This window comes from Carassius carassius, chromosome 15, assembly GCF_963082965.1.
Source record: "Carassius carassius chromosome 15, fCarCar2.1, whole genome shotgun sequence".
NCBI classification, from domain to species: Eukaryota; Metazoa; Chordata; class Actinopteri; order Cypriniformes; family Cyprinidae; genus Carassius; species Carassius carassius.
In genome coordinates this window covers 24,878,140-24,897,231 of record NC_081769.1, presented here as the reverse complement: position 1 = coordinate 24,897,231, position 19,092 = coordinate 24,878,140, and the positions used below count along the sequence as shown (strand labels likewise).

At 39.4% G+C, this 19,092-nt stretch overlaps 1 protein-coding gene across 3 annotated transcripts in view; it reads left to right on the top strand.

The window, feature by feature from the left end:
• LOC132158670 (transcription factor HIVEP3-like) overlaps nt 1-17,467 on the top strand; it is a 91,890-nt gene extending 74,423 nt beyond the window's left edge. For 2 of the 3 annotated variants that reach the window (XM_059568179.1, XM_059568180.1), the window contains exons 2-7: nt 1,315-5,939; nt 6,082-6,227; nt 9,387-9,562; nt 9,674-9,793; nt 10,762-11,366; nt 15,733-17,467. In XM_059568179.1, the coding sequence (XP_059424162.1) occupies nt 1,752-5,939; nt 6,082-6,227; nt 9,387-9,562; nt 9,674-9,793; nt 10,762-11,366; nt 15,733-16,479 (5,982 nt within the window). In that variant the 5' untranslated portion in view covers nt 1,315-1,751 and the 3' untranslated portion in view covers nt 16,480-17,467. The remainder of the gene's footprint in view (nt 1-1,314; nt 5,940-6,081; nt 6,228-9,386; nt 9,563-9,673; nt 9,794-10,761; nt 11,367-15,732) is intronic. The other variant, XM_059568181.1, reaches the window with a different exon arrangement.
• Nucleotides 17,468-19,092: the final 1,625 nt, after the last annotated feature.

The window sequence follows — 19,092 nt, the reverse complement described above, 5'->3', positions numbered from 1 at the left end:
AAGTGATAACAACAAAGTCTCCTATCTACATTTGTCTCTCTCTGCCCTTTTAGTTTACATCTGTTTGTATAAATCCTGATAGAAATTCAAACAACCAAGCGGTGTAATTCTATAATAAACTGTATGCCCCATTCGTGGTAATAACCCTGTGCAAATCAGGTGAATTCATTATAAATTTGTGGTTCAGTCCTTTTGCAGTCAAATATATACCTATTTTATCATGAATAATGATGAAGGTCTCAGTATTGTTATATATTCTATAATTGCTTGCTGATGATAAAAACACTGTGTAACCAAAGCCTACCTCTGCTCTGAGAATGCTCATTAAATTGTTGCGCATCACTCAGCCAGGAGCAGCTGTTTGAGAAGGCAAACTCAGTCAAGAATCTGTCAAGTTATTTCAAGAGGAAAGTGTTTTTTTTTTCTTTCATCTCAGTGTTTTTCCCTCAGTGAACACCAAGTAGTGAAAACCTAAGATGCTATAGTTTTTGTGAACATATGGAAAATACGTAAGGCACCTCACTGAAACAGTAAATGATTACACAAATCTAATATTTTTGTTGTTTTCCAGTAAAATTACCTAATGTAATTTTGTGTAAAATGTAATTTACCTAATGTAAATTTTCTTGAAGCAAATTTATCTAAGATAGTAAGACTTGTTTACAGATACAATATATTGAATTAAGCATATTTTTCTTTTTGTTAGATTTAGGCTTAATTTATAGGCTAAAGTCAATTCTAGATATTTCCCTGAACAAACAAAAAAATTGTTTACTTCAGAACAAGCCTTAAATACTAATTAAGAATATTTTTTTACAGTTTAGTCAAAAACCTGGAACCCTGAATTTATTCACAAAAATTAATTATTAGTTAAAATTAACATTTTTTTTTTTTTTAGAGAGTAGGAGAAAAAAGAAAAAAAAAATTCAGAAATAAACTATACAACTACTGTTTGTTTAATTTTTGTCCATCTGAAAATACAGCCAAAATACATGGTCTCTGATTGAATTACCTCTGGTGGATAAACATCATTGCTCATATAAGTTTTACCCACAGTGTTCATTTTGTGTTATAGTCTTGTAAATTCACTAAAGAGATGGTCCCTAGCACTCCTGGCTGAGAATGTTTTAAAGAATTATCTGTCAGGAGTTCTCTTATAGCAGTTTAGAATCAGGAATAGGAATTTATGATTTGCAAATTAATCTAAGTTGATTGATTCAAATAATTTAAAATGAGCTAAGCAGTAGTTGGTTGCTGCATTTTTTAATAGCTTACCCAAAACTAACCACTTCTTTTGTTTCTTTGTCTCTGCAGGGCTAGTGAAGTTCTTACATGTGACAAGCTGAAGATGGGAGACAAATAGGTCTTAAAAATTTTTTAAATGTCAGCAGAGAAAGTGCCTAAAAAGCATCTTGAGGCATTCTTTGCCAAGCCCCATTGCCAGGCATCAGCCCAAAAGACACAAAAAGATGAATTTCACCAAGGCTGTTTGTCAACAGGAGAGGCGACATTTAACACAAAACCAGCACTCACGTATATGGCGGCTGCATACTGACATGGTTTAATTATGCCTTTCTCAGTTAAGACAGCATCCGGTATCTTAGATTAATTATGGCATAATACAATTAGCCCCCTAAAGCAAGTATAAAGTCTTTTTCCCTATCGGAAGAGTATTGATGCAATGATGTTTATCGGATTGATGCTCAAAGCAGCACTCCCATTGTATCTTTGAGGCCTCCTCCCCACATCCTATGGAGGCGGAGGAAAAGCAGTTGGCCGATGGAGAGCAGTCTGGTGGGCAACAGCAGCCATCAGAGTCTTTGTTAGCAGCGCAGCTGCCTCAGTTACAGCAACAAACTACCTCACAATCTGTCCATGGATCACGTGGCCGCCCTCAACACAGGCAGCCAAAACGCTTTGAAATGCTTCAAAGGCAGAAGCAGCAGCAACAGTCACAGGCGGGAGGATCATCTTGGCAGCTTTCAGAAGTACCTGGTCCTTCAAGAGGCAGCTGTTCTGCCCTGGGAGATCCATCTCCCCAAATTCATAGTGTTAAGCAAACTCAGTCTCTGCACAGTGTGGAATTACAGGAAGGCACCCCATGTAGACGAGAACGTAAACCCCAAAAACCAGGGAAATATGTGTGCACATACTGCGGCCGTCCTTGTGCTAAGCCTAGCGTCCTCCAAAAACACATCCGATCTCACACTGGAGAGAGACCTTATCCATGTGTTCCATGTGGCTTTTCCTTCAAGACCAAAAGCAACTTGTACAAACACCGCAAATCCCATGCGCATCGAATAAAAGCTGGCATGGCCTCAAGTCGTGAAGAAACCAGTTTCATTGGGCCGGAAGGTGGAGCCTTAAGAGATGAGCAAGAGGAGGGTACAGAAGGAGAGAGTTCAGGTTCTGAGGATGAGACGGGGCAACACCAACCATCTACCTCACAGGGCAGGCCAACTTTGAAGAAAAGCAGTAAAGTGGAATTGTCATTTATAGAGGAGGGTCCCCAAACTGAGGATTCACAGGCAATCAAGCAAAGGTTAGCTATGAGGCTAAGCGAGAGGAAGCGAGCTCCCAGAGCATCTTCAGATGAAACGCGATCCTCACTGGGTCCCGGCAGCAAGGGGAGCACAGAATCTGGCTATTTTTCCAGTTCTGGAAGTGCTGAGTTTTCTCAAGTGAGCCCACCAAATGCCAGTGCTAAAACATATGCTGAGATAATTCTAGGAAAGTATGGACGCCTAGGACAACAGCAACGAATTTCACATCAACAACTGCAATTATCATCATCTTCAGGTCAACAGGAAAAATCAATCCCTTTCACTGTTCCTAAGACACAAGTCATTGAGCATATAACTAAGCTAATTACTATAAATGAAGCCGTGGTGGATACAAGTGAAATTGATAGTGTCAAACCAAGGCGTTCTTCACTCTCTAGAAGAAGTAGCATAGAGTCTGTAAGATTCTCTTCACCCAAAGAACCCTGTGTTCTTGAACCAAAAGCGGATGCCCCAAGCTCTTGTGGCGCCGCTGTTCAACTTATTCCTGGTACTTTTGCAAGTGAATTACCTGACTCATACTTGGCTGAAACAGAAACACTGACTGGTCAGAGCTCCAGTGCTCTTCTTTATAGGAGTCAATCAGTGCCATCTTCTCGTAATACTTCAGATACAGCTTCACGCGGCTTTCGTTTAAGTCATTCTTTTGATGATCAGCAGGCCATAGCAGCTGAAATGAGGATTGGGCCACATCAACGTATGTTACGACGCCAACCAGCTATTGAGGTGCCAGTTGGAGTGGACCTCATTAATGAGGATGCAGGTCCTTCTTCTAGTTTGAAAGAAGTAGAATCGGGAAAGAAACAAGACAAGGAATTACACCTTTCTGAGTGTGAAATTTGTGGCACTCACTTGAATAAGCAGGACTCTTACACCGCACACAGATTAGTTTGTACGAGTAAATCTCCACACTGTCTGCAAAGTGAGAAAGGCAGTTTTTTTATTGAGAATCAGCCACAGATTATGAGCTACAAGTTCAAAGCAATGGCCATGGCTGTGCGCAAGAGGAAAAAAAAAGAAGAAAGTCTTGAGGAAGACCCTCCCAGTCCAGGTCCAACAGCAGTGTCTTTCAGCTCCCAGCCTCCATCAATGCTAGGCAGTATTGATAATCAGGGCACACCTCATGGCCTTTCACAGAGTGAGGTAGAAAAAAGGAGTTCCTGGAAAGAAATTTCTGTTATCCAGCACACCAGATCCTTTGAAAAACAGGAAAGCATCTCTATGGCAAATCAGGAAGCAGAGTCAGAACACGAGCAATCACAGGAGCCAAAACCAATCTCTACATCGCGGTTAATTCGTCAACATAACATTCAAGTGCCAGAAATTCTTGTTACAGAGGAGCCAGATACCGAGATGGTCATTCATCCAGCGTACACGTACACCTCTAAAGAGTCAGAAAAGGTGGAGGAATTCCAGTGGCCTCAGCGTAGCCAAAGTATGGCTCAGCTCCCTGCAGAGAAGCTACCACCAAAGAAGAAGCGTCTCCGTTTAGCTGAGGCAGCCCAATCATCAGGAGAATCTAGCTTTGAGTCAGTATCCTTGCCACACAGCCCAAGCCAAGAGAGCAATGTTTCCCATGCCTCCAGTCGATCTGCATCCTTTGAGGAATCTGGAAGGCCAGTCACAGTGATGCAAAGTGGTACCTGGAGCTCCCAAGGCTCTCACATGCTGACTGTTCCATCAAGTCTCCACCAGCACCATCATTCTCACAGAGAGATGCGCCGCTCAACCTCTGAACAGGCAACTGCAAGTCCTTCACACCCTGCACATGTAGAGGAAACAAGAAGTAAGTCATTTGACTATGGCTCCCTCTCTCAAGAGCGCACTTTTGCTTCTTGGAAGGAGAGGAGGAAATGTCTCTTGGTGAAGCACGGAACCCTTGGTGAACCTGATCAGGAGGAGCCATGTACTAAACCTGGCATCTCCGCTGTTTGCCAGTCCTACTTAGGTCATCCTCCATTCAAATACACAGAGCATAGAATAGAAGGCAGGACCCAAGGGATTAGCTCAGATCATATAGGGAAGACCCTGCAGCTCATCCAATCCCCTCTTTCACTCCCACCATCTTTTTTCCCCCTACAACAAGCAAACCCAGATTTTTGTTCCCCAAGTCAGCTCTCTAGATTTCTTCCAGTCACAACAGCAGTAATTTCTACCCAGATGTTTCAGCAAGCCTTCCTTCACAGTGAGCCACCTCCACCACATCCAAGACCCATAGAATATGTAGAGCGCCTGGGATTACCCCTTCAACCACTCACCACTTTATTCCCGCTACAATCCAGTGATGTTGCTCAGGCTGTTTGCTTTCCCATGCCAGGTGGTCTGACTATTCAGGTTCCCTCAGGGCCTCTTTTCAGTGAGTCTAGGTCATCACCTTCCTCCTTGCATACTCCCAGTCATTCAGAACAGCAGCTAGTCACCCGCCACAACCCCCGTCCTGTGATTGCCCCTTGCCTTCAACAGGTAATGCCAGTGGTGTCTCTTGTAGTGCCTGTGCGCTTACAGACTCACATTCCTACCTATGCTAGTGCCATGTATACAACCATCTCACAAATTTTAGCCACAACGCAGCATCCAGTCTGCTGCACAGCTATGGTAATCATGGGTAAGCTGGAGGGAGACAAGCTTCAGAGATCTCACCTTAGGCTGCCCTCACCTAGCCCCAAGAGCTATATTCCCTTGCCGCTCCCTGTTGAGCATGGAGCAGTTGCTTCATCTGATGATAGCTGTGGACACCTTGGTGCTGGAGGAAGTAAGCGAATGCTGTCACCTGCAGGTAGTCTAGAACTCAGCTTAGAGGCACAAAGGCATCAAAAACGGGTGAAAGAGGAGGAGGAGAAAGAAGAGTGCAACAAGGAAGATGACGTTAACAAATGTGACAATAAATCTCAGGAGGTAGGTCAGGGAAAAATTAACAAGAGGCTAACAGTGGAGACAGCAGGGAGGGCCAAAGATCCAAGAGAAGTACCTGAAACGGAAAGGTTAATCAAACAGGACTTAACCCAACACAAATCTGAGACCTTGAAGGAAGAGGGAAGGAAAGAGGCAGGAGATCGGTATGCTCCAAGGGTAACAAGTCCAGAGAGAACCGTGAACTCCTCATACCCCAGTTTGCATACCACTACATCCGTCAGCTGGTGCTACTTGAATTACACAAAGCCCAACCCCTCTACACACAGAGATTCAACTTCTGTCTATTCCTCGTGGAGTGTTAGCATGCATAACCCCAATATACCTGGCTTGTCCACCAAAATATTACTGTCCCTGCTGCACTCCAAACAGAAACATAGTGCTGAGACATACACTTTGGCTACAGCTCCACCATCAACCACTGACAAGCTGGTTCCTACTGACGGCAAGACAACTAGTGCATCAGAGGTAAACATCACTGTAATTTTTCATTTTAACACATTGCAGAGATTAATAAAAAAAATTTTTTTAAACTGCCTGCTGGTAGTGGTGGTGTTGTGTATAGATTTACTACAATGTTGGTAAATTAACCTGTCTGTCTGGAGTGTAGGTATGTGCTTCTCCACCCAACACACCCGTCAAAGTAAAAGAGGAACCAACAAGTGAACAGGGCGATAAAGAGAAGAAGAGTGCTGATGACATGCCCACTACTTCAACTCAAAGTGAGACGGCACGTATTCGCATTTTTGAGGGCGGGTGAGTAAATTCTTACTCGCTATTTTTGAATCTGTAGCTGGTCAAGATAAGATAAAATAGTTTAGATACAGTAAAGCTTAAATAGTTATACTACAAGCTACTAACAATACAATATTGTAAAAATAGCAATGCAAAGTTTTGTCATACTAGACTTCTATTTATTGGAACAAGTAGCTTGTCACTGAAAATGCATCATTTAAAAATAGTTGACCTTCCCTGTATACCTTGTTGCAAAAAAAAAGGGTATGCTGATTATATATCCTGTTTTGAAGCAGGGCAGCTGGTTTAAGCTGGTCCTTAGTTGGTACTTAGCTGGTCATGAGCTGGTTTAAGATGGTCATGTGCTTGTCCTAAGCTAGTTGAGCAACTAGCTCCTGCTCAGGACAAGCATAAACCAGCTCATGACCAACTAAGGACAAGATTTATCCAGCTCAACCCAGCTGCCATGCTTCAAAACATACCTAACTAACATATTTTTATCAACAGGGTACAACATTCATCTATAGTATTAAGTAATAATTATATAGCATTTGCAGTTTGAAGTCATGTTAAAGTCAAAGAGTACTAATAGTGCAATTTATTAATTATCTTCCTGCTATGAAAGTGAATTTTTGTAAGTGCCAATTACAGCACATTTACCGCTCAGCTTGAGGTTTTCAGTTTATTTGCTGTGTGAGTGACAAAGACATGGTACTACAGGTGAGACTACGAACCATTAGGGACTTCATTTATCCTGCCTTGTTCAGTGTTCTGCAGAATTCACACCTTGCTCAAAGGTTTGAATTTGGATGGAGCGTAGAGGGAGTGCTGATAACTTAGACAGTAGCTCTGAAGATTTATTTTTGAAGTCTGCTGCTCATTAGTGTGGTGCCAACTAAATCTGCATACTGTAGCACAGTTAACAAGTAACAACATCAAGATTAAACATCACCTTGAATAAATAAAATAACTACTGAATTTCATGTCCGCACAACTTCACAGTGAGATAATCATTTGTTAGTTTTTCGTAGGAACAATAACTAACCGTTGTTAAATTTGTTGAGATAAGATAATCAAAATACTACACAACATTAATATTCATGAGTAAATTATGAAGGGAAACAATGATTTGTCATAATCATGAAACCCTAGTTTGTAGTAGATTGTTTTAATATCATTTTTAGTATACAGAAAATTAACGGACAGAAGATTGATGGATGAATGGATAATAAAAAGGAGAGAAAGGAAAGCTGACCTGTAAATATCAAAAGCTTTGGATTCATTAGCTGGGTCTCTTGAATTCATCTGCTTATGCGGGGATCTCAATGTGGCTGAGTGCTTAAACTGCGGCAACAACTCACTACAGCCTGCATTTTTATCCCTGCTTCCTTTGTCTATCTCGCTGCCTTTATTTCGCTCATACGCTTCTTCCGCCTTGCACACCCACGCACTCCCTAATCACATCAGTCTCTGCGCTCTGTCTCACTCACTCACACACAAACACACACACATACACACACACACACACACAAACACACACACACACTCCATTTTGTCTCCAAAACTTCTCACATCCATCAGCACCCTTTTGTCTTTGCCCCCCTTCATAACTGTATTTGTTGTTTGCTTTCTTCTTCATGAGCAGAACACTGTCTTACTGAAGGACAAAGTTGCCAGTTTTTCTGTAGGCACCAGCCCCTTTCAAAGACACCTTTCTAAAAATAGTCGACAGGTGTGTTTGTATATTAAAAGACTTTAATGTCATCCCTCTGATTGCATTTGCAGTGTCCTGAATGCAAGCTGGGTCCTACAAAATGGAGTGTACTAGATTCCATTTTTTTTTAATATATACCTAGAAACAGATGTTTAGCAAGTCGTTTTCTCTCCACCCCATCCATTTTTACACTTTTCATGAAAGCCTACAGACAGCTTTCAGAATGCATATGCTGTCTATAAAAACATATCCCATCCTGCTGCTACTGTAGCTGACATAAAGCAGATCCGGATTCATACTCTAGCAGTCAATAATGCAATTGTGCAGTAATATATTCTCTCTGACTGTGGTACTCGCTGCATTGCCTCCATAAGCCTGTAACAAAGATTTTCACATCAAGCTTTTGAACAGCGAACTTTAAATATATTATAAATATTATTAAAAATATAATAATAAATTATATACTTATTATTGTTAAATACATAAAACATGTGCTTATTTTTTATTTTTCACTTTTCTATATTTAATGTTTTTATTTAATTTGTAAGTTTTATTATGTAAAATTATTTATGTTTGTTGCTAGAGTATATATCAAGTATGTTTGTTAACCCCAAGAGGGTAATTAGGACCATTTTGATTGTCTTATATCAGCCTAAAAGGTTTATTTTACTGTGCTGACTGACTCTGCAGTTTTCTGCTTATTAAATAAATATATGGATATGAAATGAGGATTTAAGTTATCTTATTATCTTTAATTAGGTTAATGTGTCTGCTAAATAGATTTGTCTAATACAACAAAAATCAGCCTAGCAACCACCCAAGCACTGTAACAGTATTACAAAATGTATATATCATTGTTAATCTTTAACACAAATTACTTTCTCTATGGACTAGTTATCTAGCGTATTTAGCACTAATGTCTTTCTCATTTTTTCCTCTCTCATCCTACTTTTTTTGTTTCTAGCCAAGTTTACTTTTAAAAGCATTGTTTTATACATTCCTGATTGTTATAGAATATAATAGGAATATAAAAATATGAAGGAATGCCATTAAATACAACTAAATCTCTTGTGCAATACATTGTTCATTGGGTAAACTTGTATTTGGTAAGAAACCTTCAGTATGATATGACGCATGATATGGACTTAATAAATTTGTATATATGGCCAATTTTATCTCTCTGTCCCCAGTTGGAATTGTCTTGCCAGCAAAAAACACATAATTTGAGCCAAAGCATGGTTTCTTGAGAACATCAGTGGTCTGACAAGTGCTGAAAATATATAGTGGCAGTCCAGACCTCTTCTAATGAGGGATTCAGTGTTGTGGAAAATTTATATCAGGATCCTGCCGAAGTGAAGACTCTATCTTTATATTATTCATCTTAATGAATCTGTTATTTTTATTAACCTATCTGTCTGTCTGTCTGTCTCTCTCTCGATCTCTCTCACCCTCTCTCACCTGAGCAGCTATAAGTCAAATGAGGACTATGTATATGTTCGGGGTCGAGGGAGAGGAAAGTATGTGTGTGGAGAATGCGGGATTCGCTGCAAGAAGCCCAGCATGCTAAAAAAGCACATTCGCACTCATACAGACGTCCGTCCCTATGTCTGTAAGCACTGCAACTTCGCCTTTAAAACCAAAGGTAGGCATATATCATTTTTCAAACACATCCCATCCAGCTACATCACAGTTCCTCTGTGTTTAAGTTCTTGTCACAAAAAACGATGTGATTTTTGTATTCTGTGTAATGGAGAATACCCTTTCCTAAAAGGGAACCTTACCAAACACATGAAGTCCAAGGCCCACGGCAAGAAATGCCTGGAGATGGGTGTGTCAGAGTCATCTGTGGATGAGCCGGAGTCTGAGGAAGCAGGTAGAGTCGCCAAAAAGAGTTTTTATGGTTTGATGAACATCAGGGGTGGGAGTTACCATATGTAACTGCAGTTTGATGATTTGAGCCATATTCCACAGGCATAGTTTATTATTGTGTTACATTACATTCATATGATACTTCACACATTGAAAATGTAGATGGCTTATGCTATAGTCAAGTATACTGTACATTTCAAAACCTTAAATTGCTCACCCTTTGGGCTACAGACTAATTCTAGAACATATTCCACCATATCCAGATATTTTGTAGCTTGTTTGCTTCATTGGTGCAAAAGTGATGTCAACCTTGCAGTGTGCATTCAGTCTTGAAAGTTGAAAGAAGCCAATGAAAATAGTTTGCCATAAAGAGAAGCAAGACTGACCTTCAGTTTACCGTGTTTATATAAAGCCAGAACTGAAAATTGCCTCCCTCTCTCTCTCTCTCTCTCTCTCTCCTCTTTTTCTTGACATTTTTTCATTCTCAGTTCATCTAAGAGCTGCAAGGAGATTTCATTCAGTCACATTCCATTCATTAGATTTTAAATGTAGCTGGTGAATGAAGCACAACTCAAAAACATTTTTTTTATTTTTTTTTATTTGAATGTTATATATAGCTTTCCCTGGGAGATTAATGAGAGTTTATGAGAGGAGACTGGGGCTAGTTGTCACAAGAGCTTTGAGTCAAAATGGTTTATTTTTATATTTTTATAACTATATAGTTTTATAATTATTACTTTTAACTCTATTTTTGAGCAAATAAATGCTGACTTGGTGAGCCTAAGTGACTTCTTGTCAACCCCAGACCTTTGAACAGTAATACTAAAATGACTTTCAAGAATGTGTCTACAACTATAAATATTAAGTGGATTAAAAAGTGTGACAGCTGACCTCAATCTCCCCTTTGGTTCATATTTTGATCATTTTGACTCCTTTGTTACATTAATGAATGCATTCATTTCTGTCCAACAGGGGGCAGTGAGGAGCGAGTGTGTGAGTCAGAAGAACAGGAGGAGCACCAGTTTTCTGATGTTGAAGATTCTGAAGCAGAAGATGATGAGGATGAGGAAGAAGACTTCTCTTCCCATGATGAACCATCTTCAGCCTGTTCCACTGATACTCGTCAATCCACTGGTGACCTTTCTGAAAGTGGCCAAGGCTCACAGACCGAGCCCTCTGACCCTACAGCCAAAGAGGAACACTCCTCACCCCACAGACCGTGGCCGGGCATACGAGCCTCGTCTCCAGGCAGCAAGAGGGCGTCGTTCTCCCACAGGGGCTGGGAGGTTTCCCTGAGAACCTTCTCCCCTAGCAGTGAAGGCTCTCCCCTTAGAAGCCTGTCTCCAAGGCTTGAATTGTCCTCACCCAGCCGTCATCTCTCTCCTTCCCCAGAGAGGGGTCCGTCACCCATCAGAGCGCTCTCCCCTCTCTCACCTCTGAGGCCTGTATCCCCAGCACGGTACAGGAGAGCAAGAGCCATCTCCTCTCATACGCCCCTAAACCCCCAGCATCGGCCGCACAGCTCACCCGCAGGGCTCCACTGGGAGCCTAGCACACCAGCTACTGAGGGTCAAAAGGTTGGAAACGCAACACGATTTAAATAATGTTTTCAATATTACATTTCTTCTCTGCACTTTCAAAGTAAAATGTCCAGTGAGCGAGCACAAAAAAAGAGATGAACATGAATGTGGCAACATTACATTATGTTGGTTGTTGTACATGTATCAACAGTTCAGATGATTGTGTCACATTTGAAAACACCATAGCACCTAAATTACTAAACCCTGCCTAGCAAAAACTAATGTGAGATAAAAACAATGTCAACATGACAATGGTCACATTTGAAAAAAAAAACACCCAGTAAACCCTACCTAGCAAAAGCAAATGTTTCATAAAAGCTCAGTTTTCTTAGAAAACAGATGAATGTTATTGTGAACATTTTACTGTATTAGTTCTATGTATCACGTCAAAGGCAAACCTGAGATAGAACAGCATTTGATAGAGCAGTTATGCCATTCAATTCAATTCAAGTTTATTTGTATAGCGCTTTTTACAATACAAATCGTTACAAAGCAACTTTACAGAAAATTATGTTTCTACAATATTTAGTAGTAGCTAGTAGTTTGTGCACGTTTGACAGGATTTTAGAAAAATAAAAATAATAATAATAATAATACAAGACGTAGTCAGCTAGATGATGAACTATCAATATTATTAATTAATAGTAATTATAGGATGCAGTCACACATGTAGCAATAATTGTTAGTTCTGTTTGTTGATTCAAGGTTAGCATCATCTGGGGTCCTCTGAGGGTCAGCATCATCTCTTCTCAGGTGTTCTGGATCCAGACTGGAGCTTGTGTAAATCCTAGTTACCACGGGATGTAAATCCCGTGGCAAAACATAGAAACAAAATAGAGACATCATTAGCATAGCTGCTGATCCAACAAAGTAAAATTAGTTTAACCCAAGCTAAAGAATAAAAATGCAGATGCAACTACACTCACAATTTAAGAGATACATTATTCGAATGCTTGGCGAAAGAGATGCGTTTTTAATCTAGATTTAAACAGAGAGAGTGTGTCTGAACCCCGAACATTATCAGGAAGGCTATTCCAGAGTTTGGGAGCCAAATGTGAAAAAGCTCTACCTCCTTAAGTGGACTTTGCTATCCTAGGAACTACCAAAAGTCCAGCGTTTTGTGACCTTAGGGTGCGTGATGGGTTGTAGCGTGGTAGAAGGCTAGTTAGGTACGCAGGAGCTAAACCATTTAGGGCCTTATAGGTAAGTAATGATAATTTGTAACTGATACGGAACTTAATAGGTAGCCAGTGCAGAGACTGTAAAATTGGGGTAATATGATCATATTTTCTTGACCTGGTAAGGACTCTAGCTGCTGCATTTTGGACGACCTGTAGCTTGTTTATTGACGAAGCAGGACAACCACCTAGAAGTCCATTACAATAGTCCAGTCTAGAGGTCATGAAAGCATGAACTAGCTTTTCTGCATCAGAAACAGATAACATGTTTCGTAGCTTGGCAATGTTTCTATGGAAGAATGCGGTTTTTGTAACATTGGAAATATGATTTTCAAAAGACAAATTGCTGTCCAATATAACACCCAGATTTCTGACTGTAGAGGAAGTAACAGTACATCCGTCTAGTTGCAGATTGTAATCTACAAGATTCTGTGTGGTGTTTTTTGGTCCAATAATTAATATCTCTGTCTTATCCGAATTTAATTGGAGAAAATTATTTGTCATCCAATCTTTTACATTTTTAACACACTCTGTTAGCTTAGATAATTGGGAAGTTTCATCTGGTCTCGTTGAAATATATAGCTGAGTATCATCAGCATAACAGTGGAAGCTAATTCCGTATTTTCTAATAATATTACCAAGGGGCAACATGTATATTGAAAATAGAAGGGGACCTAGGACGGATCCTTGTGGCACTCCATATTTTACTAATGATAAATGAGATGACACCCCATTTAAGTAAACAAAATGGTAGCGATCGGACAGGTAGGATCTAAACCATCTTAGAGCCTGCCCTTGAATACCTGTATAGTTTTGCAATCGATCTATGAGTATGTCATGATCTATGGTGTCGAACGCAGCACTAAGATCAAGTAAGACTAGAAATGAGATGCAGCCTTGATCTGACGCAAGGAGCAGGTCATTTGTAATTTTAACAAGTGCAGTTTCTGTGCTATGGTGGGGCCTAAAACCTGACTGAAATTCTTCATACAGATCATTTTTATGCAGGAAGGTGCTCAATTGAGCAGACACAACTTTTTCTAAAATTTTAGACATAAATGGAAGATTTGAAATAGGCCTATAATTTGCCAGTACACTAGGATCTAGTTTTGGTTTCTTAATAAGAGGCTTGATAACCGCCAGCTTGAATGGTTTTGGGACGTGACCTAAAGATAACGACGAGTTAATGATATTGAGAAGCGGTTCTTCGGCTACAGGTAACAGCTCTTTTAGTAATTTAGTGGGTACAGGATCTAATAAACATGTTGTTGGTTTAGATACAGGGATAAGTTTATTTAGCTCTTCCTGTCCTATATTTGTAAAGCACTGCAGTTTATCTTTGGGTGCGATGGATGAAACTGAAGTGTAAGACGCTGTAGAATCTACATTCGCTATTGTATTTCTAATGTTATCTATTTTATCAGTGAAGAAATTCATAAAGTCATTACTATTTAACGTTGGTGGAATATTTGAATCAGGTGGCGTCTGGTAATTTCTTAATTTAGCCACTGTGCTAAATAAAAACCTTGGATTGTTTTGGTTATTTTCAATGAGTTTGTGGATATGCTCTGCCCTAGCAGTTTTTAGAGCCTGTCTATACCTGGACATACTGTTTTTCCATGCAATTTTAAAAACTTCCAAGTTAGTTTTTCTCCATTTGCGTTCAAGACTACGAGTTACTTTCTTGAGAGAGTGAGTATTACTGTTATACCATGGCACAGTACGTTTTTCTCTAACCTTTTTCAATTTGATGGGGGCAACAGCTTCTAATGTATTAGAGAAAATAGTGCCCATGTTGTCAGTAATTTCGTCTAATTCATGTGTATTTTTGGGTATAAATAGCAGTTGAGATAGATCAGGCAGGTTATTTGCGAATCTGTCTTTGGTGGCTGGAACAATAGTTCTGCCCAGACGGTAACGCTGAGACATATAGTTAATATCAGTTATACGCAGCATGCATGATACAAGGAAATGGTCTGTAATATCATCACATTGGGGTACAATATCTATAGCAGTAAGATCGATTCCATGCGATATAATTAAATCTAGTGTATGATTAAAACGATGAGTGGGCCTGGTGACATTTTGCTTGACTCCAAAGGAGTTTATTAGGTCAGTAAACGCAAGTCCTAATGTATCATTTGCATTATCAACGTGAATATTAAAATCTCCCATGATTAGCGCCTTATCAACTGTAACTAGAAGGTCTGAGAGGAAATCTGCAAATTCTTTTAGGAATTCTGTATACGGCCCTGGTGGTCTATACACAGTAGCCAGAGCAAGAGATACATTAGATTTCTTTTGCATGTCTGACAGTGTAACATTTAGCAGAAGTATTTCAAAAGAGTTAAACCTGTATCCTGTTTTCTGGGTAACATTGAGAATATCACTATATATTGTTGCAACACCTCCGCCACGACCAGTCTGACGGGGCTCATGCTTATAACAGTAGTTTGGTGGAGTAGACTCATTTAGACCAAAATAATCATTTGGTTTTAGCCAGGTTTCAGTCAAGCAGAGTACATCAAAACTATTTTCTGTGATCATTTCATTTACAATAACTGCTTTGGGTGTGAGTGATCTAATATTTATGAGCCCAAACTTTAAAAATTGTTTTTGTTCATTTACTTTACATTTTTCTGGTTTAATTACGATAAGATTTTTTCTAGATCCTACATTATATTTTGACCTCACTATTCGGGGAACAGACACAGTCTTAATAGTTTTTTTTTTTTTTTTTTTTTGCCATTTTATCTTACTTTTACAAGTCTTGGTGTTTCACGGGACTCGTACCCAAGTGTTCTGCATCATTCAATGCTGTTCCAGTTGAGCTGCCAAGGAAGTTTACTTTGATAAAAAGACATACATTTGGAGCAGTTTATGTGATTAGTTAAAAAATTATGGTCATAACATAGTATTATGCAAGGAACTGCAAATTTTTCTTGTCAGTCTGTGTGAGATTTATTATTATTATTATTAAATGTTGACAAATGTTTTTTGATTGTATGAAGTGTAAATTAAATGATAATCAGAAAATATTTTAAACTCAAACCAAAAAATGTTACATTAGAAATATATACTGGCTAGGAAAATATGATGAAAAAAAGAAAGACAAAAAAAATGAAGTTTCAGTTATTACAAAGGACTATACAAGTTTGATTGCAACACCATGTCTCCCCCTACAGGAAAAGCCTGGTACTCAGCCAACTCTACAGGAGCTTATGCCCCTGGATCCCTGCCTGCTTTCCCCATCCCTACACTTCTCTCCAAGTGAGTCTTTCCCTCCGAGTCCTGGGATGCCACGGACAGTGGACCGCATGTTTAGCCACCTTCCTTTACACTCCCAAGATCAAGTCCGCATGCCCTATCACATGATACCCATTGGGGGCATCCAAATGGTTCAGCTCAGACCCCGAGCACGCCCCAAACTGGAACGACAGTCATCCTCCACCCCTTCGCCCACCTCTCCCAAAGAGGACTCCCCTTTTTCCCTCACCAGGAGGGATTATCCATGGATCTCGTTTCCGGAAACCAGTCCGCAAAGGACTCTGGCGAACACCAGGACAAAAAGCCAAGATGACGGAGCCAGCTGGTCTGACCTGTCTTGTCCCAGTACAAGCTCGACGTTTCCCAAACTTCTGCCTTCACAACAAGGTGGAGGGGAGCAATGGACTGCAAAGGTCAGAAAGCAATATGGCAACTCTAGCTCCGCCACTAAGACTTTCACCTCCGGTCCCGAAACATCCAGGAAAGCGGCGGCAGACAGCGATGAAGGAGCTGAGAGGATCTTGCAGGGGGAAGTAGCGAGTTCCTCTTGTGAAACGGAAAAGCCTGTAGCAGCGCCACTCGGGGGATGTGGCTTTTTTTCAGAAGGATGTTCAGGATCTGGCAGTGCTCCTCAGAGCCAGGACGGTGATCCAGATAGCACTTAAAAGCCTCTGTGCACAGTGGTGAAATGCTTTCTACTGCTAATACTACTATTGTTTTTTTGTTTTTTTTGTAATGCGCTTATTTTTATATATACAACATTTTCAATACTATTGGTAACTTGGTAAATGTTTGTTCTGCAATATTCAAGATTGTAATATGATGCACTTTTTTTTTTTCTTGAAAAAAATATTTCTGTAAATCGATTTTGTCTGTCCCTCCTGTATCTTTATTGACATTGCAATCTTAATATATCTATTTGAATATGTATATGTAAAAAAAAAGAGCGAGAGAGAGAGAGAAAAAAACTTGTACTTGCAAAATATTACGAATTGGTATGATTACATTTCTAAATGACCAAGATGAAAACTTAAATCGAGAGTAATTCCAATATTTCATCTCTTTGTCCAGTATTGCGCAAATTCTAGTGATGTGTGCCTTTTTCTGTCTTCTATGCTTGAAGTGTCAAAGATAAAAAGCTGAGTTCTTTTTGTGGATATAGATTTTTTTTGTGTGTTTTTAAAATGAGCTGGTATTTGAAGAAGCGAAAGGATTTTCTTTATACATTAGGGTAAACGAGACAGACGTTGCTGTTATATAGACAAGAAACAAAGGTTTTGGCAGCAAGCCTTGCAGGGAAATTGCACTGAAGTCATATTTTTTATAATACAAGTGATTAAATGATTAGATAAATTGTCTCTGTACAGATAGAAAGTCTATGGTCCATATTTATTGCCATGTGAAAATATGAAAATGCCTATGTTTTGTTTACTTTGGTTTTCAAAGGGATTTCTATTGTCATTTTTATTATTATTTACACTTTTTTGTTAATAGTTTTTTTTTGTTATGACCTCAAGACTTGAAATGAAGAAACTGGACAGGCTTTTCAGTGAAGTCGGTCAATAGCCGAAGTTCTGAGTGGATCAGATGCCCTCCAAATTTGTCAGACATTTTACATTTCTGAACCAATAAAGGTACACCAGGAATTACTAATCCTGCTTATGATTGTGTCCAGTGTTTTGTAACCAGCAGATGGTGCAGTCTGTTCATTCATGCCACTTTCATTCTCATTTTCGAGTGTTCCCACAGGGACCTGAGCAGGTGGACTTCTGTGAGCTGTGTGTGAGACATTCACTGCCTGTTCCAACCAGCTTTCCTAGTTTCCGGGAGAAAAAAGATAGCAGTGTAGAGTCAAATATCTGGGCTTCCGCAAGATTTCTATTCCCAAGCGAAAAACATTCAAGTCTGAGACGTGGCAGATCATCTGTTCACTTCCTAAATGCAGTTTGTCCAAGGCTATTTCAGAAGTGTCTCTTTTTTGAGTTCATTCTTCTTGAGACTTTATCAAACTCAGTGATGTCATATTTTTTTTGTTTTATCCATGTAGAGTTCCACAGCTGTGTGTGACAGATGTGTTTGCTGTGGAGAGCGTTGCACAGACCTTGAAGCCACTCTTGTCATTTCATCCAACTTTTTAATCTGAAAAGATTCAAGTACAAGCTGTGCTATCGGCATAAACATACAGAAGGACAAAAGACATAATGTGAAATGTTTCATCATTCACAACAAATTTTATGCAGACTATCTTATATTAGATTATTACTTTTAATCAGTTACTCATTCTAAATACTAAATAAGCATTTACTGAGGGTCTGTGTGAATGAGAACAGACAATCTTCTGTTTCAGTCTGGTTTCCTTTAATAAGAAGTACAATAGAAAGAATGATATTGAGCTCAGTTATATGATCCCACCAGGATCAAGCTTTGTGTAAGTATCATTCTCATGTAAAAAAATGTAAGAAGTACTATCATTAATAAATAGAAATCTACAGGTTAAATAGGTTAAAATCTGAATGTGGTTCGACCCCAGTGCAGTTAGTGGTGTACCAGTATCTTTATTTGCCTTATCGTTATCACTTACTCTTGAATACCGTCGGGTGTAAACATTAACCATCCCATTAAGTGATCCATTCCACAACAATGTGTTTTATTTTCAGTCTCTGTTTTTGCAACAGTCTGACACTTGGGATGGTCTTTATACAACACTGGAAGATATAAATACAAAACTATCCAGGTGTGTATATTACACTCTTTTTTTTTCCCTTTTTCTTTTTTTAAAACTGCTTCTTGGTTAACAGAAAATTACTACAGTATATACAGAAAAAAACACTGTTTTTGCAGAATTGTTGAACAGAATGTTTTAAACCATAGTAAAAATGATATAATTTTGTATATGAATTACCAAATAACTCTGTGTATTATGACATCAAACTGTTATGGCCGAATGCATCCTTTTGTGTTTTACAAGCAGTTCTGGTCTCTAAGGTCTCCAAGATTCTGCTGCAATCCTTAATATATAACCAGGAAACAGGAAGTTAGAACTACTTGAAGGTAAAGCAGAAGAGTCACTTAGTCTCACTGATGGAGGGAGGTTGAGAATGGAAAGTGCAGAGCAAAACTAAATGTTCATGGATAGGTCAAAGGAATGAGAAGGAATGTAATTAAAGATAAACAAAGGTGTTTATGAGAGGAGGGGACAGAGACACCCTACCACATTTAAATGCTAATACTATGCCTCCCTCCACATTCTGGACACACCATGTGCTTGTGTGTGTTTA